At 38.7% G+C, this 27,330-nt stretch overlaps 1 protein-coding gene across 1 annotated transcript; it reads right to left on the reverse strand.

Annotated features, from left to right (window-relative positions):
* Window positions 1-1,869: 1,869 nt before the first annotated feature.
* On the reverse strand, window positions 1,870-27,330 carry LOC125323587 (testis development related protein). Its single transcript, XM_048298708.1, has 4 exons — window positions 26,987-27,330; window positions 14,708-14,767; window positions 5,118-5,221; window positions 1,870-2,930 (listed from the first exon to the last, which is right to left on the reverse strand). Exons 1-4 carry the CDS (start codon window positions 27,092-27,094, stop codon window positions 2,585-2,587), a joined length of 618 nt encoding a protein of 205 aa, XP_048154665.1. The 5' UTR covers window positions 27,095-27,330; the 3' UTR covers window positions 1,870-2,584.

Below are 27,330 nucleotides of genomic sequence, written 5' to 3' on the forward strand. Positions count from 1 at the left end.
TCTGAAAATTCAGACACATTTATAAACATGAGAGAAGGAAAGCTCACACCGGTGAGTTCTCAACAGACAAATACATTATTAAAGCATAACAATAAATTATATTAAATTTAATAATGTTGATCCTTAAAATGGTTATTTCTGAGGAAATATCACTTAAAAAGCACATCAAAACTTTCATCACTAGGAGTGAAACTGGAATTTTACATATGTCAATTTCCCACTTGTTTTACAATAGGCTTCAGATTTGTGAGCATATTTTTTATCATACATCTAAAAACAAATTGAAAAAGGTTGCAGTTAAGCTGTGCATCAAACACATCAAGGTGAGAAACAGGCACTTGACAGTATAATGTGCAAGGCAAAACCTTTACTGGTCACAGTATAAATAGTTTCTTCAAGAGGGAAATTAAAAGTTCTCAGTCCATTTTTAGAGCAAAATATTAAGGGCTACTAACAGATCTTCTTCTCTTCTTTCAGGTCAGCACCAACAACCAAATTAACACTAGCTCATGCCTTAGAGGGTATTCCATAAACTATAAAATGCAGCATACTTTACCCAAGAATACTAATTCTTTCCTATAATTAACCTCAGCATACGTACTTGCCCAAGGCAAAAAGAGTTTACTCACAGATTAAACAATGCAATATAAATGCTAACTTTTTCTCCCCTATTAATACTTTTTAATATCTAATGCCAATTTTACAAGTATATTTACCAGTTGCAAGATCCTGTTTTGTAGCACAAAACATCACTGTTCTTTTATATAAACTTAAGAATGTCTTTTAGCATCCTATTAGGAAAATAAACCTAACCAACTAAAACCATTTTGCTACAGTTTCCCTCCAGGCACATCTCAGCAGGAATCTCCAAAAAATACCTATGCAGGAACTGCAAGCCAGAAAACTGTACATGAACTGGAGGAGAGGAGAAGGAGAGAGCTAAGGGAGGAGTAATGTGGCAGTAACAGAAACAAGCTTAGAAAAAAATTGCATGCATCCCTTTTCATCAGCATAACCTTCTTGCAAAAATATGTTTACAAGACATCTGTTATATAAAGATCTACACTTTCTTGTAAAAATGCTGATTTTCTCTGACATGCTAGCTTCATCTTCCAAATGCACTGGCCATATTGCTAGACAGTCAAGTTTCAGTTCTGTTATACCAGTTTAACAATCAGGAGAGAAAAGGCCTACTGTTCATTTCTTATGAAACTTTTGGTTTGATTTTTATCCATGAATGTTAAAGAAGTCTTTGTGTGGGTCATAGAAACAAAACGGAAACTAACTTTGGATGTGACATCAGCTGCACCGCTAGTGAGAGACAATATGCTAAAAAGAGGCACTTTTATTAGTCATATATACATTTCAAATCTCAAATCTAACATTTCTCCTTTTACCAAAAAATCAGAGTATCAGTAGCTAATAAGACGGAACTTTTCAGCAAAAATGCTTCAGAAGTTGTGTGCATGCACATACTTGCAATGGCTCAGTTACTCAGCTACCCTGAAAATGCCAGAGTATAATTCAGTCATTGCTTATGCAGTGGGAAGAAAGGAAAAACACACTCAGAACCAAAAAAGTAGTTTGTAGAACAAGGATCAGCTATTATAAAAAAATGAAAACACGTGCCCTTCCATAAGAAGCAGCTTATTCCTATATCCAGATTCAATATCCCCCCAGAATACCAAGATCATCTTACACTTTACTCAGTGCTGTTTTCCAAATTTTCAATAATTTCTATTTTTTGGCATAGCATGCGTCTTAAAAACTGAGAAACTTAGCTTTGTCAAAAAAAGTTCAATATTAAAAAAAAAACCAACAACAACAAAACCAAAATAAAACAAAAAACAACAACCAAAAAAATCACAGGAAAAAAACCCAACAAAACAAAACACAAAACCCCCCAAACAAACAGGGAAAAAAAAAAAACCCCAAAACGCAAAAACTTCCAACTCTGGAAGACCCATTTGACCCAACTGTTGGTGACAATCCTGTAATGGAAGGAATTACATTAGAATAGTATTTTCCCATGTCACACACAGTACAGCACAATGTGACAGTAAGCATCTTGTATGCACAAGCTGAAGCAAATGCTGAGGCTGAAGATTTGGAAAACAGTACTAAGTACAAGCATTCTCCCTGCAAGCAACAGATTAGTATAGTTAAAAAGGGACAGCATCAAAACTAAAATTTTGAATGGCCCTCAAATAACAGAAAAGAAACAGGACCTCAAGTTAGTGGAAGCTCCTACATAAGGCAGTCAAATTTACAACCAGCATATACATTCACTAAGGAATTACTTGGGTTTTTTTGGTAAAATCAACAATCTGACATACCGCAGAGTCTGAATGTGAAATATAGGCACAAAATAGATTCTCTACTTTTTTTTCAGTGTGGAAAAAATAGCTATTAACAATGTAATAAGAAAATTTACTATCTGGTGAGCAAAAATTTGTAACAATCTGAATAAAACAAAACACTGTATAAAGGTGCAATATTGAGCAGATTTGATTTTGGTTTAAACATATGAGTAAATCATGGAACCTTTCTCTTCTTACCTATTAAGTATTTCACATTACCAGTATCATTCTAGTTCTTCCCAGTTGTCAGTAAGGTTACCTTTGCTTTGACGTCTAATACTAACCAGCTTTCCAGCTGATTTGATACTCCACCTGGAACTGTTTCCTGAGCTGGCCAGGTTTGTGTATTTTGTGGAGCCTTTGGTTTCATCTTCCCAGCCTGACCAGGGTGTATAGTCACTTAAAGGAGTTGCTGCATCACTGGCAGAGTCAGCAGTGGTAATCTGTGGTGGTTCCCATCCCTCAATCTCGTCTGGTTTCCTAGATGGAACATTCTGCTTTATCACCAAACTGTCCCAAAAACCTGGCTTCTTTTCAGACTTCATCTCTTCCTTTAATTTTAGGTTTGTTCTAGAAAATAACAATGATGTGGTGATTATTTTCTCGATTTAACAATGTATGTAGTAGTTATTAATAAACATCCAATTAAATTATGTTTTACACTAAGGAAAGCCTGAGGCAGCATATCCATTACTGTCAGCTTCAGGAAAAACACCCTCACATACACATAAACCTAAACACAGCAGAATCTTTCAGTGATAAATCAGAAGAGGACTGAGTATGGTCATTTTCTATTACAAAAGAATTCACATAACACTATCTCCCACCCTGTTCCTGTGGGGTGAATTCCACAGAGCTGCCTTCCGAAATGTACAAAGTATTTTAGGATGTATTAGAAAAATTTAGGACTTTAACCAAACCAACCAACCAACCAAAAACAAATTTAAAAAAACGCCAGGAGTATGATAGTAAAAGGAATATGAAAATATTCTAACACCAGCTTTAACATTCACTATGTTACTCAGTTTCATATACATGTTACCACCTCGCCAGTAAAACCTTATACCCTAAAGTAGTTGATGTACACAGTATTAGGACTTTAAAGACACCAGGCTTTTTATTAATATTTTCATAAAGATCCATACAATATTGTGAAAACAGCTGTTTTGTATTTCTGGTAAGAACTCTTGAAATCCCCCTCCCAAACCCAAAAAATAACTGTAACTTCTCTCTCAGACATTTGAAAGGCTACTCATATTATTACTTTTCTTATCCCATTAAGAATCTTCAACCTGAATAATTTTGCAGTGTGAAATATTTAAATTAAAGAATGTCAGAAGTTTATGCATAACTTTATATGCAGTATTACATATATAGTCAAATAATGGGCCACAAGGAAAGGTTGAACACCAGGGGTGAAACACACAGCCTTCAGGGTTCAATGAGCTAAAAAGCAAATTGAAAACATTATCTGTAGTAGCATATAAATTCCTTAGCCACAACTAAACCCACCACTGAATCTTTTTCAAATATTTCCATTAAAAGAGCTTTGTTCCATTAATGAAAGCTTAGCTCTATCATATTTAAACAGAAGCAACTCAACCAATACCTTTAAAAATCCCTTCTCCTTTACTGAATTTTGCATTTATGATTCATCAGAATTTTCATCTTGCTAAAACCAGCCATAGATTCCATACACTTTTCTTGTATTTTGTGAACAGCACACATAAAAGTTGCACTTGTCTTTAAAAGTAAAGTAAAAATCATGACATATAATTAAAGAAAAATATCTGTAACTTAAAAACCAGGCAGTTCTCATAGTAATACCAAAATAGTTTCTACATTGGTGTAACTCTTCTTACCATACTTCTGCTCTCTTCACTCTTCTTCTTGATTCTTATATTCAGCATCAATTGCAAAGCATTATTACAGGAGCCTAGCATCTTAATAACACCCATAAAATTGCACAGGGATAGTAGCTGGGAACTTTTGGTAAGTTTTATGGAACAGGCTCAAGTGGAAATAAAATACATGGATTTATATTCTAAATTGTTTATTTATATACATACACCCCCTAACATGCATATATATACGCTTGCATTCTGAAACACATTAATTTCAAAGTAAACTGGAGACAAAGCCTGCTAGAGCAAGTCTTATCAAAGCTAGTATCTGGTAGGAACCGATCTACTGATGTGTGGCATATTTAGTTTGTAACCAAGGCAGTGAGGTAGCACATGGAAGTAAAGCCTACACGTAACAGAATGATAGTCAGTCCTGGAAGAGCGAAGTTCTGTCCAGGGAACTGCTCTCACCACATCGGCAGCACAACTGTGCCAAAAATCCACCCCAGCACCAACAGATCCTAGTATAGCTACTCCACTTAACCTTTCTAGGTGTAGTAAGACTTCAAAAGAGAGAGTAAGGCATGTAAAAAAGGGAATTTGTAAACTCAACCATAATTAATCCCTAAGAGGAAAGGGAGAGTGTGAGAATGACCCTTTTACTTACAAGCCTTTACTACCTGACAAACCTAAAGATGTTTACAATATTTTCTGTCCTTTCCTAATACAGCATGCCTCATTCACTGTAAGCTTAATGTATACATAGCTTTGCCCATAAACCCTTCTCTGTTGATTTGACTTCCAGCAGTTGAACACTATTGTTTCTCAGTGTCCAGCTCCATTACTTTGCACAGCAATTTTCTGTTCCAGTGAGTGTATTTTAATACCAGATAGACCAAATGGTTTTACTCACCCTTTGGATTTTGGAGATTTGCATCCTGCTAGCAACTGCTGTTCATCATCTTTATTGAACATAGACGTCACTTCCTTCCAACCCCGGAAACTTGCACCTTGAACCTACACAGAGAAGTAAATCCTCATCAGTAGGAGTGACAGACTTACAGGCACAGAGTGGGACTGCCACTGCCAACGCTGGGGCTGACGGGCAGCAATTGCTGCATCTCCTGCGTGCAGTGCCACTGGCAATTAGGCAAATCCATACAGCTACAGAGGATGGCCATGCTTGGGAAAAGAGCCAGTCCGGTTTCTGCAGTAGAGCTCTTCCTTGCTGAGCAAACAATACAAATCCTTGGTGGTTTTATGATGTCACTGAATACGGCCGGGCTCCGTTTTAATGTATCACAGTAAGAAGGGAATCCAGGCAGCTTTAAAGACAGTCTAAAGGGCTTCAGTAGACAAGAAATGAAACAAACTGTCATTTCTAGAAAGAGTCACAACAGACAGGACAGCCACGTGCATTATGAAACTCTTTAGATTCAACCTGCTTTATACATATTGTCCCTCTTCGTAACCCTAAAACTACAACTTCCGGCCCTGCAAGCAAGAAGGGTAAGAGCACTGGCGCACCAGTGAAATGGAAGATGTGGCACTGGTGCACTACAGTGTGTACTCTAAATTTACTCTGAACATTAAGCATGTAGCATAAATTACTTTTTAAAATTATTAAAGGTTTGATTCTCCCTCCCTCAAGGCAAAATAACTAGGTATAGGTTATTTTTACTTTGATAGCATGCTTACAAAAACATACACGTGTGTGTCAAGCACAGAATGTGAAAGTTGCTGCTCTTCTTCACAGGATCCAGTAAGAATGGCAGGCATAGTCTGTCAGTGTTACTTGACTATATTAAAAAAATACGATACATCATGAAGTGTAATAATCAAAACAAAACCACAGCTGTCAAGACAAGCAGGAGCTTTTGGCAAGGGCACGTAGTAATAGACAAGGAGGAATGGCCTTCAGCTTAAGGAGGGTTAGTTTAGATTAAACATTAGGAAGAAATTCTTTACTGTGAGGGTGGTGAGGCACTGGAACAGGTTGCCCAGAGAAATTGTGAATGCCACATCCCTGGAAGTGTTCAAGGCTAGGTTGGATGGGGCTTTGAGCAACCAGATCTAGTGGAAGGTGTCCCTGCCCATGGCAAGAGGGTTGGAACTAGATGATTTTTAAGGTCTCGCCCAACCCAAACCATTCCATGACTCTATCATCTGTTATCTTACTAAAATTCTATTATTTTGGGCTGTCTTCTTTCAATAATGACGTTTCATCAAGTCATTTCCACCTAATAAATTTGCTGATTACAAAAAAATAGAACCATCTTGTTATTAGTTTTGAGATAGCAATTTAAGACATAGAACAGGCTTAATTAAAATTATATGTGCCTTTAAAGAACAACATTGATGAAAGACTGCTTGGAGAGAAGCATTTATACCCACACATTCAATGTAACAAAAAGGATATACCTATACATACACCTTCTTTAATCTAGGGCATCATACATACTTCGCCGATGCAATCCCAACCTTTGCTGCACTGTTTGGATACCCAAGCAATCCTCCAACCAAAAAGAAAAAGAAAAGCACCTATATCTAGCCAGAAGTTTTCCATACTTTTTAACTTTAGATTTTTTATAATTTAATTTCATTAGTCCAATTCTGATTCACAGATACCTTTAAGAACAATTATGAGAAAATTTCATTGTCAAGAAAAATGGCATGTGCAGATCTTCAGATAAAACTTTACAAGCTCTGCATTCTTTCTACCTGTATGTAAATCACTATCTATGTACACATTGTACCATTCCTTCCATATTTTCATATCCATGGCATTTGGTAGGTATATATAAGGCTAACAACCAGATGGTAACTGATTTATTCTTCTCTCAACTAGTCCTTAGGAGAAATGCACATTAAACATTTAAGATACATTTCCACCATTTACTTATTTGGGGTTTCCAAAGGAAACACTGTCAGGATATCTGCAGAAGAACACCAGTGTCCAAGTAAACCATATTTTGCCAATAGGTGATACAACTCATTGCACAAAGCCTACTACACATTAAACAGACTAGGCTGAGAGAAACCACAGAAGTGCAAGAGTAAAACCAGAACCACTGCCTACCATGCCTAAGCCTCCTCTCCTGTACCTGCCCGTGCCAGCACCGATCTCCTGAAACATCTTTTCACTCCACCAACCAGGAGTAAACAGCTCACTCTTGATTGTCTTCTCAGTGGTAGCATACTCCAGAATTTAAGTCTTAGCGAACGAGGAGGTCAAATACATATTTCACAGTTCCAGAAGCTTTTTTGTAACTACTGAACTGTTTTTAAGACAACAATCTTGGTTTTTGACTACTGCTGTCATATAGCTGATGCATAATAAAGAAATTCCTCAGAACAGCCTGCTGCATTTCCATGCTTCTTTTCAGAGTTCTTGGAACACTTTTAACTGACTGGCAAGTGCAGCTGGAACAGTTACAACTGTATCAGCTGGTAGGTACAGCTCAGGAAGGAGATCTTGAAGTCACCATTCCCTGGAACCATAAGTTTGACATGCAGCAGCCGTACAGCCAAAAAATGCTGAGAACCATCACAAGAAGAATTAGACAAATTCAGACAGGAGATCCATAAATGAATACCCCCTATTTAAAGGGGTATACTCTCTAATACCTCAAAACAATGATTCTTGATGTTAGGGGAAGAGGCCCTAGACACCAGCTATGTTATGCTCTCCCTGAACACCATCTCCTGTTGCCACACTCACAGATTGCCAGAATACATGGGCCAGTCTCTGAATCAGCTGGGAATCACTTACAAATTACAGAGCACCAAGACCCATATCCCAGCACAATTAGCTTCCTTGCAATGGATGTCAAAGGAAGGTCAGTAAGTAAAGATGACACTTCAGTAAGCTGACTCCTCACCACACTGGAGACTCATTTTATGTAAAACTATTGAAGTTATGCAAAGTATGAAAACACAGTACTGATATGGTCTTAAAACATCAATCCACTGGCAGAAGCTCTGTATTTCATTTTTATGATGTAACTCTCTACACAAAAGTATTATTTAGTCCTAAAATTTCCTAGAGGGTTTATAAATATAACTGACCTGATTATATTCTCAAAACTTTAAACTACTTTTCCCTGTGTCATTGGAAAAAGAAATAATTCAACATCCAGAATTCACAGAATTACACAGCCTTTACAGCTGGAAAGGACCTCTGGAGACCATCTAGTCCAACCCTACTGCTCAAAGTAGGGTCACCCTCAGCAGATTGCCAAGGACCATGGACAGCCAAGTTTTGAGTATCTCCACAGCTGGGAGAATCCACAACCTATCTGGAAAACCTGTTCCAGGGCTTGACTGTCCTCATGGTGAAAACATTTGTTCTTATTTTTAAATTATATTTCTTCTATTTCAATTTGTGCCCATTGCCTCTTGCCCATTCACTGAGTACCCTGAGAAGAGTCAGGCTCCATCTTCTTCACAATCTCTCTGCTGCTGGTGTACATGCAGAAACCTTTCTTGTTGCTCACCACATTTCGCTCTAGGTGGGTTTAATCCTTCCTAACCTCATCCCTGCATGCTCAAAGAGTGTATCTATACTCCCCTCAGGTCACTCGACCCTGCTTCTACCTCTAGTAGGCCTCCCTTTAATGCTTGAGGTTTTTCAGGAACATCACGTTCATGCCTCCTGTCACCTTTGCTTCTTTCTGTGCCTGATGGGTTGGGCTTGAGCTTGGAGTAGGTGATCTTTGAAAATCAAAGTTGACTGACAGAACCAGCTGTACACTCAAAACCAGGTTAAAAAAAAATTTCAGTGAAATGCCATGGGACAGCTAAAAAAAAAAAAAAAAGGAGACCACTATTAAGGAAGAAAGCACTATTACTGACTACAACTGTAACATCAGATGTTAGAGGACCAGGCTGGATGCTGCAGTCTACTATTTTTCAAAAATGTCAATGAGAAACAAAGCAGAAACTTCTCAAGATGCCATTTCAGTATTCTCTGAAGTAGAATACAGACTGGTCTCATAGTAGTTTGACTATGACAGCACATTATTAAATTTTGAACAGCAATTAATAAATTTTCTCCTGTATCTTCCACTTTAGGTTGTGAAAACCTGTGCAGCAATGCACTGTGCAATCACCTCAAAGAACCAGTAAAAAGTGACATTAAACATACATATTAATCCATCAACTGGCAAACTATTGAGAAGCCCTCATGCTCTGTTCCAACTGCTATCTTAAGAGCTCAAGCCCAGAGCACAGATTCTTTTCCTTTAGCTCCTCCTAGCTTATAAATACTTTTTTCCCACCATGAGAAAGCTGCCATTTAATTAGTGTATCTTCTGAAACTGGGAGTACAAGCAGTCCCTCCTAGAACATCATGCAAAGGATGTGGTCTGTATCCCTGCTCACACTGTCTACTGTTCCTTCTGCTCACTTCTCTCCTCTCTGCTTTGCCAACGCTTCAGTATTGGTGCCCATCTGTCACACAGATCCCCAGAGAGAAGTCTCATAAGGTGGCAGATATGGTTATCAGATACTGCTTCTGAAAAGGGTCAACCCAGTCCACTGCCTGCTCACTGATACTGCCTTCCTTAGGCGATGGTTTTGTACCTGTGTGATGCTGTGGAAAACTGTTTCAACTACTTATGCCAGCAGAAATCTAACTCCCTCATTTTTTGCATTCTTTTAGGCTAGTTCTTAGAATCAATTCATTAAAGATAAAGCATGTGGAATTTAGGGGCAACAGCACCTTTTTTGTAGCAGCAACTGTTATAACAGCTGAAGCACCCTCTGTCATCTATCAACTTTCTTCCATAATCAGAGCTTTGCACATACAGTATGGCTCCCCAAAAACCCCTAAACTTCACTCTAATCTCAACCTCCACAGTAAGACTTCAGTTGTGTTACCTGTATTGATTCAAGTGAGTCAACTGTATATAAATTGTGTATGTTGACTGCAATTTTTCTTTCTTTAGATAAAACAGGGAACACATGTCTACTGATAGGTAACTTAATAAAATGCCCCAGAATGGGTCAGGACCTCTTAAGTTGGAAGTCTCCTACAAAACTGATAGGTATTATAACCAAAAATTACTTTAATTACACCATTTTTCTTCACATCGACAAACACTGATGTTTACAAGACTCCCATTTTCCCGTAATAGGTAAACAGGCAAAGACTAATAAATGAACAATCAAAGAGTCTACTGAGAAACAGTAAAGCATCACTATGAAGACTTTTCAGTTAATTTTACTGTCAAAGGTAAACAGTTGATAATTAGAGCTCTGCTAGAGGGCAAGAAGATTCATGAAAAATTAGGGTAAAAGGCAACAAACCAGGAATACTAACAGCTGAGTATAAACTAAAGAAGTAGTTCAGTTCTAAAAGCAAATTTTAAAAGTATATTGCACCCAAAAAAAGTATGCAGACACAGATGAATATATACTAAAGAAGAAGATAATGTAAATTTAATTGAAAACAGGTAAACTTCTGCATCAGATGGATGTGGTTAATACAGATTAACACCTTATAATGGGAAAGATAAAAAAGCACAGAATTCAATCAAGTCAAAGAATAATAAGAAGATCTGGGACATGGAGTCAGAGGTACAAGACAAACAGTTTACAAAGCAAGAGATTCAAATATGTCTGAAGTTTACTCTGACTGCATTAGGTGTGGGTATCAGTACTTCCAGTATATTCCTGTTAGACTCTTCTACTTCCCAACTGCCAGGCCAGCAGGGCTCTGGAGCACAGAAATTACTCTCTGCGGGCTAGAACAAGCCCAGAGTCTTAGCAAGCGAAATGAGCAATTACAGGGGATTTTTGCTGTACACCTCCACTGAGAACCAGCACGTTCAATACCATTGTGTAGTTATGTAGATAATCCCTAAAAAGTCACTGCTCAGCATGTAAGAAATGAGATTTCCAGAAATTTATATTTGGGCCATGTTTTAGCAGACCTTCACAAGTATTTTCACAGGGGATTGACAACTGGTGAATCAAAATTCTCCAGATAAGTAGAGGCACTCCACAAAACACTTGCAGAAATTTTTTATAAATATAAACAAAAAGAACGCATTTTCCTCTTGACCTTGACTGAGAAGAAACAATTGTTTGTTCCACAGATTCACTTACTCCTCCCCTAAAAAAAGTGAAGCTAAAATAAAAAGCTAGAAATAGAATTTTCCATATACTTACCTTACAGTTCAATAAAGTTACAACTAAGTGTTTAACAGTTAAAAAAAACACCAATCAGCCTTAATTATTAAGAAGCATTCTCCCCAAATTATAGGAAGCCTCTTCATAACATGCAAGAACACAGATAACAGAAATTTAAAAACCAACTCCCCTCCAAATTTGTCTTACAGATATTAAAGCATTGGTGGTGGATGGGATTTTCTCAAGTCAGCCAGCCTCTGGTGTGCAGACCAAGGGCTCTTGTTGTGTACCAACACCATCGAATCCTTCTCAGTGGGGGTGTTCTCAATCCATTCTCCACCCATCCTGTACCTGCGATTGGGACTGCCACGACCCAGGTGCAGGACCTTGCACTTGGTCTCATTGAACTTCATGAGGTTCACATGGGCCCACCTCTGTCTGGTCAAGGTCCCTCTGGATGACATCCCTTCCCTCCAGCTTGCTGACAGCACCACACAGTTTAGTGCCATCCACAAACCTGCAGAGGGTGCACTCAATCCCACTGTCCATGTCCCAGCAATAATGGCAAACAGGCCCGGTCCCAAACCTGACCCCTCAGAAACGTCACTCGTCACTGGCCTCCACTTGGACATCAATCCACTGACCATAATTTGTTGCGTGTGACCATACAGACAATTTCTTATCTACTGAGTGATCCATCTGTCAAATCCATGTCTCTCCAGTAGAAAGACATGGATATCATGCACATGCTTTGGGCAAGTCCACATAGATGGCATCAGTCGCTCTTCCCTCATTCACCAATGCTGTAACACTGTCATAGAAGGTCATCAGATTTGTCAGGCATGATTTGCCCTTAGTGAAGCCATGCTGGCTGTCACCAATTCCCCCCTTATTTTACATTAGCCTCAGTATAGTTTCCAAGAGGATTGGCTTCATGACCCTGCCTGGCACAGAGATGAGACTGACCAGCCTGCAGTTCCCTGGTCTTCTTTATTTCTTTCATTAAAAATGGGGGTTATGGTCTCCATTTTCCAGTCAGTGGGAACTTCACCAGACTGCCATAACTTCTCAAGTATGCTGGATAGTGGCTTAGCCACTTCCTCCACCAGCTCCCTCAGGACCCACAAACATATCTCATCAGTTTCCATGGATTTGCACGCATTAAGGTTCTTGATCTATTGTGTTTCTCAAAACTTTGTTTCTTTTCAAAATCTGGCCTAAAACCAACTGCAGAAGAAGTTTCTACTGCACTTTTAATTCAGAAGCTGAGCATGGCAGTGAGACCCACAAAGATTATTTTTGCAGAGAATCATAGAATCATTTACGTTGGAAAAGACCTCTGAGATCATCGAGTCCAACCTGTGACCGAATACCAGGTGGTTAACCAGACCATGGCACTGAGTGCCACATTCAGTCATTCCTTGAACACCTCCAGGGATGGTAACTCCACAACCTCTCTGGGCAGCCCGTTTAAATGCTTAACCATGCATTCAGCGAATAAATTCCTCTTGATGTCCAACCCGAACCTCCCCTGATGCAGCTTGAGGCCATTTCCTCTTGTTCTGTTGCTGCTTAATTGGGAGAAGAGGCCGACCACCACCTGGCTACGACCTGTGTTCAAGCAGTTGTAAAGGTCTCCCCTGAGCCTCCTTTTCTCCAAGCTAAACACCCTCAGCTCAGTCAGTCACTCCTCTAGGACTTAATCTCTAATTCATACATCCAGGCAGAGTGTGAACATATCTGCATTTTGCAGAGCACCACTGGAGCATTGACAGTTCCTCACTTTGAGATGTCACGAGGCTTTTTAACCACCCATACCTGCCTTTCAAGAGAGATATGATGAGAGAACTAGAAAACCTCAGCACTGCAATTAGCCTGTCCTCAGTGCTCAGTGGGCAGCTGACTGCAAGAGCAGGATCTAAGACCACTTTCCAACCTCCACCTCCAGCCTTTAGGACTAGCTCCCATTTTTAGACCTCCAAACCTAGGTCAAAGGCTTTCCTCTGCAAATGGGCATCGGCACTGCCTTAAAACCCAGGTTTTAAGAGACAGGGAAGGCTGTCTCCCTAAAGAGCACACACATTATTCATCCAACACCTTCTTCTTCAAGAACTTTGTTGCTCTTCACCATACTGTTTCAAAATGAAGACTATTTTATTCATGACATGTGCGTTCTGGAAAGGCCACACATGCAAGTCATCAGCCTTTTATAAGCATATTAAAGATTTTAAAACTTCTGGAATATCACTGTACTGACAGCTTCTAAGACCACAGAACAACCAAATAAAATACCGAATTGCTTTTAGAAGGAGAAGATGAGAAGGATAAGGTGCTTTCTTGAGAACACATTTTTAAGACAAGACGGTTTTACTTTAAAACACGAAAATACTGCAGCTCAGTGGTTTACCTAGTGACATTTCTGGTTTTGTAAGCCAGAACACACACTTAGCAAGCCTTCCTGAATGGCTAAGAAAGGGGCAAAAAAAGTTTCAATATAGAATAGATACATTTGAAGATTCTCTCCCTAAACATTTATCATCTGGTATAAAATATATGGTAATGTATGTTTTCATAAAAAAGAACATATTTCTTCAAAAGGGTAGAAAAACGTATAGTACAATGTGACTTCTATTTTCAAAGAAAATCATGCTGCATCTGAAGTACAACAAAAAGAAGTAAGAGACAGATGTTCAGTTTATACATATTAATGCAAAGTATCCTATTACACTAATGAACCTATTTTAAAATACTTTTCTTTATACCTATGGAATTTCAAAACAAGCTCTAGCTTATCATAATAACTTCCAATTCTTTCATCTTCTACTAATGTATTTTAAGAACATAAAAGAAGATTCTTGGACACATATCAAGGTAAAAAAATTTAACTTGCATTCCTACTTCTCTTTTCTGAAAGAGATATGAAATAAAATCCTTAACCTCTTGTGGTCAGAGAGCCAGTGGAGCTACACGTTATGGAATAAACAACCCCAAACTCTTCTACTTTTCATGTTTTTATTGCCAGTTGCTTTTAGGATTTAGTGGTTGTTTAGCCTTCAGTTATTCCTGTGGCTTCTTATTTTCATCTTGTGTTTTAATAGCCATTATTGGGAGGAAAAAGAAAAAAAATCAGGGTACCTTCCCATCCCCATTAATGAAAGGAAATAAGGGAGCTTTCCAACTAATCCTGCAGTACTAATATTACTTCAGTGAGGACCCCATGACCAAGGATCATACATAATTATAAAATCATCAATGAACTATACATATTCCTAATCAGCTATCCATGAAAAACTGGCAACTTATTAACATACATGGACTGAAATACATATATGCTATTAAACGTTACATTTTCAAAGAACAGGTATTTACCTTTGTTGCAAGATGTGACACTGAAGATGAAACTTCATCATGAAGAAACTGGTCTTTATTCTCAAAAAAAGGATAAAGATAAAAAAGGCCCACAGTCAGTTTTGGTTTGACAATTTGCACTGACACATTTTAGACTATTCACAAATGCTTTTATTCCATTCAGCACATCAAAAAAGAAAATTGACAAAACATGATTACAACACAAAACTAAGTGAACACCACTATTAAAATACAAATCTACACTTAGAATGATGAAAAATATTGTACCAGATGTAAAACCCAAAATCAAACCCTTACAGAACCAAAAACCCCATACCACAAAGGGAGAAACACCCCTGCATCATAAAAAGTTTAGTACAATTAGTTTGGTTTTATCTTAATGATAGTGTCTTAATTTTTTGGATCTGCACTGAGTTTCTGAATACTGTACTAAATTATGGTTTATGCTTTGTCTGTGGGCTGAGGGGAGAGGAATGTCCCAAGATTCTTTCCTCCTTCACATTAAGAAGCTCTACATTTCCTTAACTCAAAGATAGACTTTCATCCACATTCCTTTCCCCTCCATTCAAAACTGTAGATTTCAGAAGAAAACTAGAGTGCTAAAGACGCCTGTGAAGGTTATTCAGCAGAGAACCATTTCTGCCCATCTCCGAATTAAACTGCTATGTCAGTATTGTCAGGCCATCCTGATACTATCAATGCTCTCTTCAAGACAAGACAAGGCAATTGTTGGGAGTACTCCAGAGACCAAAGATAAAGGAAGTGGGACACAGAATTAAGGAAATATGCAATTTTCAATTTCTTCACTCTGTGTTTTAATGAGAGAAATGTTACCTTTTTTTTCTTTACATATGACTCCAAATACAAACAGTTCCAAGTACAAAACCAGAACAGCCACATATGACCGAAAATATTTAGCCCCAGTTTCAGGAAAAAACAGAATTAGAACAGAAAAGTGGAAAGTGTCTTTGAAGCAGCTGTTTCACAAAATCTCCAATACTCCCTCTGGTCCATATTTTGATTACATCAGCCACTTACTGTTTCAAAAATCAAATTTATCAACTTCTTCCTTTTCAACTAAAGTAAGTGCTAAGGAGTTGATATGCATTCCACATGCACATATCCCAAGACACCTAAAACACTCATTATCCTGGCTCCTACGCATTGCCAAAGGCCTCCTTCACTTTTCTAACAGCATCAGAAAGAGGTGAGAAAGCCAGCACAAGAGTGTTATGTATGTTTCTAGTCATGTGGGGACCCAGATGCATCAGCTTCATTTTGAGAGACCAGCTTCAAATACCATGCTTTTTTAAAACTTTATTTACTTATTTATATTTCCTTATATATATTTACATACTAATATCTCCTCTTACTTTACAGTCAATACTTTATATTATACAAGGGACACGGATAGAACATTTCTAGAATAGAGTATGAAGACCATTGCTCTATAGTTCAATAGTATTTGTATGTTGGAATAGAGCGAGTTGTAGATAGCCAGATTTACTTGCTGGGGTAGAACACAAAGTCAGGAACTTGTATTTTCATCCAAAATGAGACTATTACTTCCTGCGGATTGCAACAAGATATTTAACTTCCGAATTCAGTTAGCTGTTAAAATAGGAGGATATTATTGTAGATGGGGTACCAAAAATGAAAACATTAAAATTTGTGTATTCTCTCAAATTAAATTCAACTTCTTCCACCCCTTTTGGTTTTTTCATTTCTCTATTTTTAAGAGAAACACTGGCAATGTTTTAAATGGAAACAGCTCACACATACTATTCAGAAGTCTCCCTGTTTCCCCTCAACACTCTCAGCTCTCAAACTTTTGGATGAGGTTGCAAAGTTCTAAACTTAACATGATGGAGTCTCTGCTAGGACACAGGGTACAAGCTAGAGAATACTTCAGCTGATTTAACCAAACTTTTCCCAACAACAACAACAAAAAAATCAACAAGAACTAGGAAAGCTCCAAGGGGAAATACGGTAAGAGAAGAAATTCTCAGACATCCAGAGCCTGCAGAACTATCAGTTTCAGCAACCAACCATACTGTCTCCAGAACAAACAAGACACTGTTAGTACCTTCCAAAGGAATAACACCTCTCATTTTCATTCTTCCAGCTCTCCAAGTATCTTAGGAAGGAAAATAAAAATGCAAAAGTGCATAGAGGCATCATGTTCTAGTAGAGAGAGGAGAAAAGATGGAGTGTGAAGCCATACAGCCTCTAGCAAGACTGAGCACAAGGAAGCGAGAGTGCAAAGCATTTTCACAGTGAAAGTTTTTAGGGGAAAACCACAAGATGCAACGAGCACTTTATAGGGCTAGGGAGTCAGGATAATAAAATGTGAATACCACTGCCAACAAAAGATGGAATTAACAATAAGTAGTAGACAAAAAAGGGTATTTACTTGCATCTTTAAAAAAGAGACAACTAAGACAGTGTTGCTGTATTAATAGAGTGCTACTACTCATGGTTATACAAAGTGGTACCTCCTAAGGAGTGAGACACAAGTTTGCAGCAACTATACTCATGCAACCCAGGCTGATGGTCAGTGGACAACACATAGTTTAAAGAGATGAAATACAAAGACTGAAATGCATTAAACCCTCAAGAAAGAAACTGGTGAGGATCCAATCCCTAAAATACATTTTTTTGGGGTAGAAGACATATCAAGTATTCATACTGTCCTTTTAAATACACTACTGAAGAAAAAGGAGACTTGGACAATGGCAGAGTGCTTGTGATGTCCATCCCTACATCCCCTATACAGTTTGAAAACAGCCTGTAGGTTTGAATTCAGCTGTCTCCAACAGACTAGATTTGAAAATGTTTTGTGGAAAATCCATCCTTAAAAAAAGCAGAGAGAAGCAGACTAATGCCACACAGCAAGAACAAGAGTGTGAGAGGAGCAGGTATAGGGGTTCAGAGCCAGCCATGGCCCACATGGCAGGGAGGGACCTGTGCACCCTGCAGGAGAGATGGGTTGTGTATTAAAAAAAAAATACAGAGGGAAAGAGCAGAGGGAGGGAGAGGAAGTGTCCCACCACTGAGAAGAATCCAGGAGAAAAGATTAGAGATCACATACAACCTATCTTCCCTTGTTACCCACAGAATAATTTGTATTTTTAAGTGATACACATTAGTACACCCTTCTCTTGATACATATTCTCTACTTTTGTTACCATTTTGAGGTAAGGGAGCCTCTGATTTGGTTTATCAATTTTCTTTAGAGGACAATCTAATGTGCAGCTACGTGTAAAAAAAGCTCATCTTCACTCTTTATCATGCTGCATAACACATAGTGATGCTGAACACTTACAAATCGTTTCAGTATGTTTTAGTCTGGTTGGTTTACAGTTATGACAATTCACTGTTTTACTTCAATTTAAAAGAAAAACATGGACTACGTTACAGTAGATACTTCTAGGTGGCTAAATGCTAATGCTAGTGGGAAATGCTGATCAGCAGCTTGAATAGCCCTCCAGTTCTGGCAGGGGAAGGTTGGTATGCACAGCGTGTTTTCATAAGGAAACAAGTGCCCTTTTGTTGGACATACTGCAAACCATAAGGTACTCAAGGGACTAATTCAACTAGCACACAAACCTTTTTGTATAGAGATCAAAATTGTAATCTACTTCCCTCAGCTTCCTTTGTGGTAAAGTAATTAATTAGTGTCTTTAGATCATTCACTTTCATAATTCAGGCCAAGATGAAGAATGTTGAACATCAAAGAGTTAAGGCAAATAACAGCATCATTTTGTCCTGCATGCCCTTCTTGTGCTCTAGTAAGTAAAATGGTATATTATCGATTTTCTCTACCCAATTGTGGGAGCTTCCTATCATACACACACACATTAGCTGTGCAAACAAGAGTAAACAAGCTATTGTTAAAAGAGTAGGTCCTTTTGGAGCAAATTTTCACCCGTCTACTGACTTATTGCATCCCCACCACCTATCATCACATCTCATCAAGGACTGAGTGTAATATAAAGTCTAGGTTGTCATGCCTGTAAGTGCGAATTAGATTATGTACCACAAACGTATCATTTAAGTGGGAAAATAATCCCAAAACAAACAGCACCTGAAGAGATACACTCCAGGGAAGAATTTAAAATAATTTCCAGTACACCTCAAACCTTACTAAATAATTTAGTGATAGGAGAAGGGAAGGTTAGAAAAAAAAAAAGAAAAAAAATCACTCAGGAAATCACAAACCTGAAAGTCAACCTCTGAAGCTGGAAAGATTCCCGAAACACTGATTACAAACCAAACAGCAGAACAACTATATATACACAGCCTGACCAGAAACAACACAGATTGGGAAGAGGAGATCACACTGCCAGATCACCATCTTAAAATACAGCTAACAAAAGAAAATATTTCCTTGGGTTTGAGGAGGATCTTAATATAATGTAAAATGAAATAAACAAGACTAAAGCTGATTATTAATGCAAAAGTCACTCTGCTTATCTAAGTTTAGAACCGAATCCAAAACAAAGCAAAATACACTCAAGCATGAGTAAGAAGAAAGTTATCAGTAGAAGATCAGTGGCATTTGGCCTAATTTTTTTTGCTGTACCTGTAATATACACCTGGAAAAATTCAATGCATGGATATACGCTTTCTGAGTCAGGATATTGATGCAACAGTGATCAAATGTAAATGGGCACTGAAACAACTCTACTACTTTCAGCATATTCCTTCAACACAGCTGAAAAACAAAGCTGAACTGTACCTGAACACCCACACAAAACTGAACATGCCTTTAAGAAAAAACAAGGCTTTCAATTTTAACAAATAAAGGCTGCATTACTCAGTCATACATCGCTTTCTTCTTGGACATGAGGCTATATGTTCAGCAGAAAAACTCCAGTCCTGAACTGTGAATCGCCTCTGCTCATTTCTGGCAGAGATAGCCTAGACTGAGATCAAGATAATGTGATCAGCCTCGCCCAGATTTCATCTACTCCTAGATCTCAAACCTCCATTTGTATGTCCCTAAAGCAATGAGTGAATCAAACCAGCCATCTGGGCAGGTGGTGTAAATTGAAAATTTCCTGTTAATGTCACCAATGAAAAGTATTAACCTAGGCATTTCTAAAGTCTTGCTTAAGAGTAATTTGGTATTTTAAATTCATTTTTCTCTTCTATAAATAATACTTTTCCACTCCAGATTGCTCACTACACTTAGAAAAACATCTTTATTATGACAATAAACTAACTAAATAGTGACAGTGAGTCCTATCCTGCAAGTTTCCTCTGCCAGTCTTCAGCAAAACTGAAAATACTTTTGTTGATAAAGAAAAGGAAAATGTAAAATCTAAGTGTGTTGAAGAATTATACTTTAATTTTGGCATATATTTCACAGACAACCCTAATTTGGAAACTTGCTTTTAAAATATAATTCATCAGGTCATTTCTAAAAGAACTTATTTCACTCCACTAACTTTAAAAAGTCTGGGTGGATATTTCAGATACAGAGGACAACCCATTCAACATATTTAAAAATGCTTCCATTTCTAGGCTCCAGTCTCTCATAACTGCCTACTATTCACCAGCCCAACTGAGAGGTGAAAACATAGGAAAACTGCTTTTCATCTTTCAAATACTTCTAATATATTCATAATATTAATAATAATGATGGTGCTCTTTTCTTCAGTATCCATGGCTGTTAAGAACTTGCTTAGCATTTTCAAACTCTGTTTCATTCAACCACTTCAGTTATTGTTTCACATTCCATTATATTTTAAAACAGAATATCTAAATTATTTCCATATTTTTACTGTCAATTGATATAAATGGCCAAGTGTACCAGAGAAGATTAATTTCAGAATGTAAGTATTTACACAAGAATACTTCTGTAGTTCTGCATTTTATCGTCATTACAAAGAGAAACACTGGAACACCAGATTCCTATGCTCTCTGTTTTTATATCAATACACAACATTACTCTGTGCATCTCTGTAGTAAGAGGTTATAATACATCTTACTCAGACTTTGCTTCTCTGAAATATTTTTGGAAGAATATTAATCACCTTAAAATATTAAAAAAGCTCATATGTCATTAAGAATTTAGTTTTACCTAATTTATAATATTTCAAATATGCTTCATGAAATGGAAACAGCTGTATTAAGATCAAAAAACCATCAACTGTCAAAGCTGAAACAAAGAAGGTCAGATAATGAATTTTAATTCAATTTCTGTTACAATTCAACTATTCCAGTGTTCAATTTTGATGAAATTTCCAACTGAAAATCTGTCAATTATTTTTAACAACTTAGCCATAGTAGAGGTTCATATTTGGTGTTTCCTTATCCAGAAAACAAACCAATAGATGCTAATTCAAAAGACAGTAGCTGACACACAGTTCTTACTCAGTCATGGAGTTTGCCATTAAACTACATGTCTCCGATAAAGGTCTTGGATGAGTAATGGCCATATTTTCCTAGTATAGTTTCTGCAAAACAGGCTGAATGCATCATTTTTTGTTACAGTGTTCAGCAGCACACATACGGCTTCCTTTTGATATGTGGCTTTTATCACACAGGCAGTGATCACACAGACATTTTCCCAGAGCTCCTCACAGAGAACCAGCAGCAAAACTTGTTGGAAATGTGCCTTTGATGATGACAGAGCTGAAAGAGAGCCTACCTAGGAAAGTGTTCAGCAACTTCTAGTAACTCTACTCATGTTATGGATGTCCTCACACAATCTTGGCAAATAGCTTTTATAACAGCAAGGAAAACATTATAAGCCTACTTTAACAGTAAAGAATTAAAATTATTCATTCTTTCTCAAAACTCATTATATTTTAGTTTGTGTATTGATGGTAGGAAGTCCAGCAGTGGTAGAGAGTATGGCTCCAGAAACCTCCCCAAACCCCAAGAAGATGCAACAAATGATTTAGGGAAAGCAGATCTCAAGCAGTGCTGTAGAGGAGAAGATGATGCTGGCTTCGTGGATCAGGGGGAGTGGATAATTCTGTGTTAGGCTGGAGGGGAGGAGGGCAGACTCAGCTGCTGATGGCAAACCCAGGCAATCAGAGCCAGTAAAGCAGAATTGGCTCGAGGAAAGATACAAGTGATAAAAATGACAAATGGGGGAGAGGAAAGGGACGTACTAATAAAAACCTTGAAAGCAAGGACAGAGATTTAAATGCAAATTTCCTGAAACAAAGTGAGGCCAGCTGAAGAAATGGAATCTGAAGGATGAGGAGGACTTAAATTTCATGCCATAAGCAACAACATTAATATCAGCAATGGAATTTGCAGGAACTAGGGGATGGGAAACCACAGCATAGGTATTAGAAGCAGCAGAGGAAGTAATCACCATCAGTATGGGAAGTGAGGGTCTGCACAAGAATTTCAGCTGTCTAGACAGCAATAAAAATAAAAATAATATTAAAAAAAGCAGGCTTGCCCTGGAATTCATAGAGGAAGCAACAGTAAAGTCTAGGACACAAATTCTCTTTCGCACAATAGATAAAAACCACCAACAACCTGCAGGTTACAGGCTTGACTGAAAGAAAAAAATATATACTGATGGTGTCTGTAGTAGGAGACTAATCAGACAATATGTGCTTTGTGGACTTTTAAGAGTCAGAATAAGCCGACAGAGAGGGGATGAGAGGTGAGAAACAGATATGATCCCAGTCAACTGTGTAAAAAATGACAGTATAAATTAAAAAGTGAAGCACCTCAAAAATGAAAAGAATTTAAAACTTAGAAAAAGTCCCAAAAGACTCTGTCAGCTCTGTAGAGTTCCAGACAGACTGTGAGAAAGAAACAGGAGCCACTCAAGAAGCTGCTGAAAGATTGTATGTGACAAGAAGGAGGAAAAGCAAGAAAGGCAGGCCAAGGAAGGCTCAGGAAAGTCTTCATTGACAGTACCACAATCTAATGTTCAAGAATGATGACAGAATACAGGTGATGGATTTTAGCCAGGAAAATGCCACTGAAATGTCACAAGAACAACTCCAATGAAGAGGAAAAAATCAGGCTAACAGAGGTAGCCTGAAGGTATGATGGGATTATTGGAGTACTGCAGGCAAAGCCTGAGAAACACAGAAATGGCTAGAAAGTGAAGGAAAGGCATTAGCTGGACTAACATTGACTACTTAATTTTTTTTAATTAAAAAATACCCTTATTCAACCCATTAGTAAAACATAAGAAATGCTGCTCAACTCCCACCCATTTCTGCAGGGCTTGTCTGAGTTCAACTCGTTCCAAGATGAAAGCCAGTATTAAAATCGTACCAGACACTTAAACATCTTCATTAAAAGAGATAACTAAAATTCTGTATAGCCAACCTTCAAACATCTTGAGCAAGTCTAAACAAAATTCAGCATGAAACATGTTTTTGCACATATTCTCTTTGAACATAACAAAAAATACAACTGGGGAGAACAGATCAAGGCTAGGGTTCTGAAATATTTTTACATGAAAGATAGAGTTTCATTAGATAATATAGGTCAGCCTAACACCCATCCCCTCCCCTAATATATAGATGTATTTTAATGTGGAGTGCCATTTTACATCACAGTTACACATGATATTGACACAGCATTGACATCTCTGAGAACTGATTAGATGGTAGGATTGCAAGGAGAACATAGCACAACTGCCAAAACAATGCCTTCCAGAAATCAAAACCCAGCAGCTTTCCCTTTCCAAAAATACAACTACAGTTTGAAACATAATGACTATATTCCAAACTGAACACAGGTTTGGCATGCACCACTGTACATTTCTAGCATATTTTCAGAGACACACACAAGAAGCACATTAATTTCATCTTATACATGTGTACTATTTATGCATGTCAAGTTACCTTCATGCATTAATTATAACTTAAGTGAATAAAGTACCTTCATTGCATAAATTAAAAATACTTATGCTTCAAAGCATAAATTAAAATTTACTTCTAAGATACAGTCTAAAACTGTCTGGTCTAAAAAAAACCTCACAATAATCCACACATTTATTTACACAAGTACTGCTTCAAAATTTACTTGTCTTTCTTATCTCAGGAAACACCTTACTATTTTAAATAAGTGTTAACAATTCAAAGTACTTGAATGTATGCAGAAACTTTTGCTAAAAAGTGGTCAGAGCCTGACAGTTCCCTCCCTTGCAATTTTCATGTTCTAAAATTTGTTTTTGTTCTCCCCTGGAACAAAATCAAACCATTCTGTATAACACAAAACCAGAACCATCAAAACCTCTCTTTTTAGATCAAACTAAGCTTTTCTATTTAAGAACTATGAACTTCTACAAATTCAAATGTCTGCTTCAGCCCAGATCAGGCTTCCATATCTAAACAGGATGATTAAAATTGCTCTAGAGCAACAAAGGGGTTTTTTGTGTTGGGCTTTTTTTTTTTTTTTTTTAACTTATAGTAGACTAATTCTTTGTTGCTGTCTGCTATTGCGATGTTCTAATTATTAGGTTGCACAGTGAGAACTCCTTCACTCTTTCTCAGCTTTGAAAAAACAATATACAGCACCAACATTTCATTATACTGGAATACTTTCAATGTGGTTTGCTTTAATGACATAGATGTGACTACCAATTTCTTTCTTTTGAAGTAAAAAGTTTCAGCCTTATTTATAGCATGAATATAAGAAGCTTAAGGATTTTCTTCCCACTTGCTTATTAAAAATGAAAATAAGGACAAAAGATGGTTGTTGGGAAAACAACGTATCATAAACCAAAGTCAAAACACGATGACTCTGGTTCATCTTCTTTTTTACCAAATGATGTATCAGAAAAGGAAATGAAATCTAACAGTCAACTTCTGTTGAGATCTAAAGCTGGGTTTCTTAATTTACTAAAAAGCACTCAAACTAATTATCTGGATTTTGGCTCTAATGATAAAAAATTAGGGAAGTCCTGGATTCTCCTCTTCTTGATGAGGTAACCCTTCATTCACAGCAGGCTGTACTGTAACAACTTACACACAGACTGAAGGTCTTCCTCAGCCAAACTCATGCACAGCTAAGGCACCACAAGAACTGCCCCCATAACTCCTCCAAGCTCTCATGGTGGTCAGGATGCAGCAGCAGAGAGCGCAGATCATCACTGAATCCCTCTGCACATTACTGGATTTCCCTCCCTTACAATCATATTATTGGGAGAAAAAAAACATGATCTGATGAAACATCAAAAAATTCAAACGCTAAAAGCAAGGAACACGAACTAGATCAGCTACAAGAAGCTGAACAAGTGCATTGGTTACCTCATGCTTTTCCCTTGACACCTGTCCAAGCCATGTTTTAGATACACTGTACCTATGGATGACCTAAAAGATGCCCTGAGAATTACAATGTCAATCAAGTGGTCAGAGCTTTCTGTATAGTCCATTCTTCCTTAAAGCGTACACAAACTCTAAAGTATCTACCGCTACATATTTTGGGCAGGGTATTGCATTTCTTTCAAAATAATTTGATTTTAACAGGCAAAATAACTAATAGCTTATGATCTTCACTCCAGCCTCTGTGCCAAGCTACGCTACAGTTGTGCTAACCTTACTGAATCCTTTATCTTCAAGAGTATTTCTTTTAGTGACTTAGAATAATTTATTTTTCTCCTGTCACCCCCAACATGAAAATCAGCATCCCAGTTCCACTTGGAGTTGAAAAGGAATTTTCTTAAAATTCATGAAAATGCAAACCAATTATTGTCATCACCACTATAACTTGAGATTACAACTTATGGAACAGAGGCCCAGGACAGTAAAAGACAATTGGACTGGACAAAATAAAATAAACAAACTTCAGCCTCTGTTGCTACAGTAGAGAGCTGGGAGAATTGTCCGGACAGAAGTCTGAAGAATCCTCTCCTGACTGGGAGGCTACAGTCAGGAGCCTCAAAGGGGGCTTGGACCATTAGTGGTAGAGAAGACAAGCAGTGAAGAGACAGTGGGATTTACCAGAAGCTTTTGGTGACCTTTGGTGTTCAAGGAGGGTTTCAAGAGGTGACCAAGTCTGTGAGGGCTATGATAGTACAAGCCAACAGCTCAGTGAAAACAGTGGAAGGTTACAGCAAGCACCTGAGGATAGGAACTGTAGGAGGCAGAGGTTAGATGTTGCGTTAGAGGTTGGGGGAGATACTTCAGGTCACCTCAAACCCCACAATCCCCCTTCCTCCTCTGAAGGGGGTCTCCAAAGTAAGTGTCCATTCTTCTTCTACAAGAGGAGATCCTATTCATCCATATGACTCTCCACAGCTGCTGTCAAAGAAGTAGCAAGGGCTATGGCTCTACTGTTTAGCTGTGCAGGAGCAAGGGGAAGGCAGGGCTAAACTGGTGATTTTGGCTACTGGAAGATGGAGAGAATAACTGCTGTGACTGGGAGAGGCTGCTCTTCAGCAGTTGCCACATGTGTTGATAACCCACAGCACTTGTCAACCAGAAACTCAAGCTGAGGATAGTTTATCCAGACACACTCCAGCTCTCTCAGCAAGATAGGTGAGACAAACATGGGGTAGAAAGTTGGGTAGGCTTTATTACCTTCTTTTGAAAAGAAACCTCACTGTTTTGCAACCCAGGGCAACTGCTTACTTCAGAACCTCTCATTCAGTATCTAAAGTAACACTGTGGCAACAGAAGATCAGCAACGAAGCTGTACTGGGTAGTGTAACAAGCTCCTGAGCTGGATGGATGCCTAATTGCTACCAAGTTTTTGAAAGCAAGTCAAACATCTTTTTTAGTTGTTTTCCCTGATACTCAACTGATACCCTTCCTTTCAGGTTATATTTGTTGAGAAGGTCACTGCTGGTATTCAACTTATCACTTAACAACAAAAGCTTTCAAACAAGATTGCAGCTATTTAAAGATAGTGAACTACCATTAACGAAACCATAGAAAAAGCAATCCTGCCAAAACATTAGTGCTCTACACAAACGCGCAAATAAAGTTACGTTCTAAAACACCCTTGTTTAACGTATTGTGCTTAACAGATGGGTTGCAGTGCCTCTGCCTAGGATTGGAAGAGAAAGTACCCTGCGGTATGAAGCCACTGGAATGAAGGACAGCAAGTCCCAGCAACGCCGGAGGCCGGCTGCTGGGAGGAACCAGGGGTGGATAGGCCAGTCAGCACCCCAAAAAAACCGGGCGACAGTCGCACGATCAGCTCAAACACTCGCAGCTCCGACCAGGGCCAGCCTGCCGGCACATCAGGGTGGGAAAAGTGATTACTCATGCCGCCGGAGAGGAGGGCAGCGGGAGCGGGGCCGAGCTCACGACCCCTCCGAGCCGGGCTCCGCGCTCCTACCTGGGGGGCCGCGAAGGCGGCGGCGGGCGGCGGCCCGCGAGGACGCGTCTCCTCCTCCTCGGGCGAGTCGTCCAGCAGAACTTTGCTGCTCTTGTTGAGCTTCCACATGGCGGGCGCGGGGGCGGCCCCGCTGCGTCCCGGCAGCGAGCGGGCCGCGGCGGGACCGGGCGCTGCTCCGCAGCCCCGGCAGGAGCGGCTGCGCTCGGCAGGGCTGTCACCCCGCCGGGGGCTCCCGGCCGGCAGGGAGGGAGGGAGGGAGGAGCTGCCTGGCGGCGCCAGGAGCCCGCCCCCCGCCACCGCCTCGCCCACCGGCCTGCGGATGGAGCCGGGGGTGCGGACGGTCG

This window comes from Corvus hawaiiensis, chromosome 3 (genome assembly GCF_020740725.1).
Source record: "Corvus hawaiiensis isolate bCorHaw1 chromosome 3, bCorHaw1.pri.cur, whole genome shotgun sequence".
Taxonomy (NCBI): domain Eukaryota; kingdom Metazoa; phylum Chordata; class Aves; order Passeriformes; family Corvidae; genus Corvus; species Corvus hawaiiensis.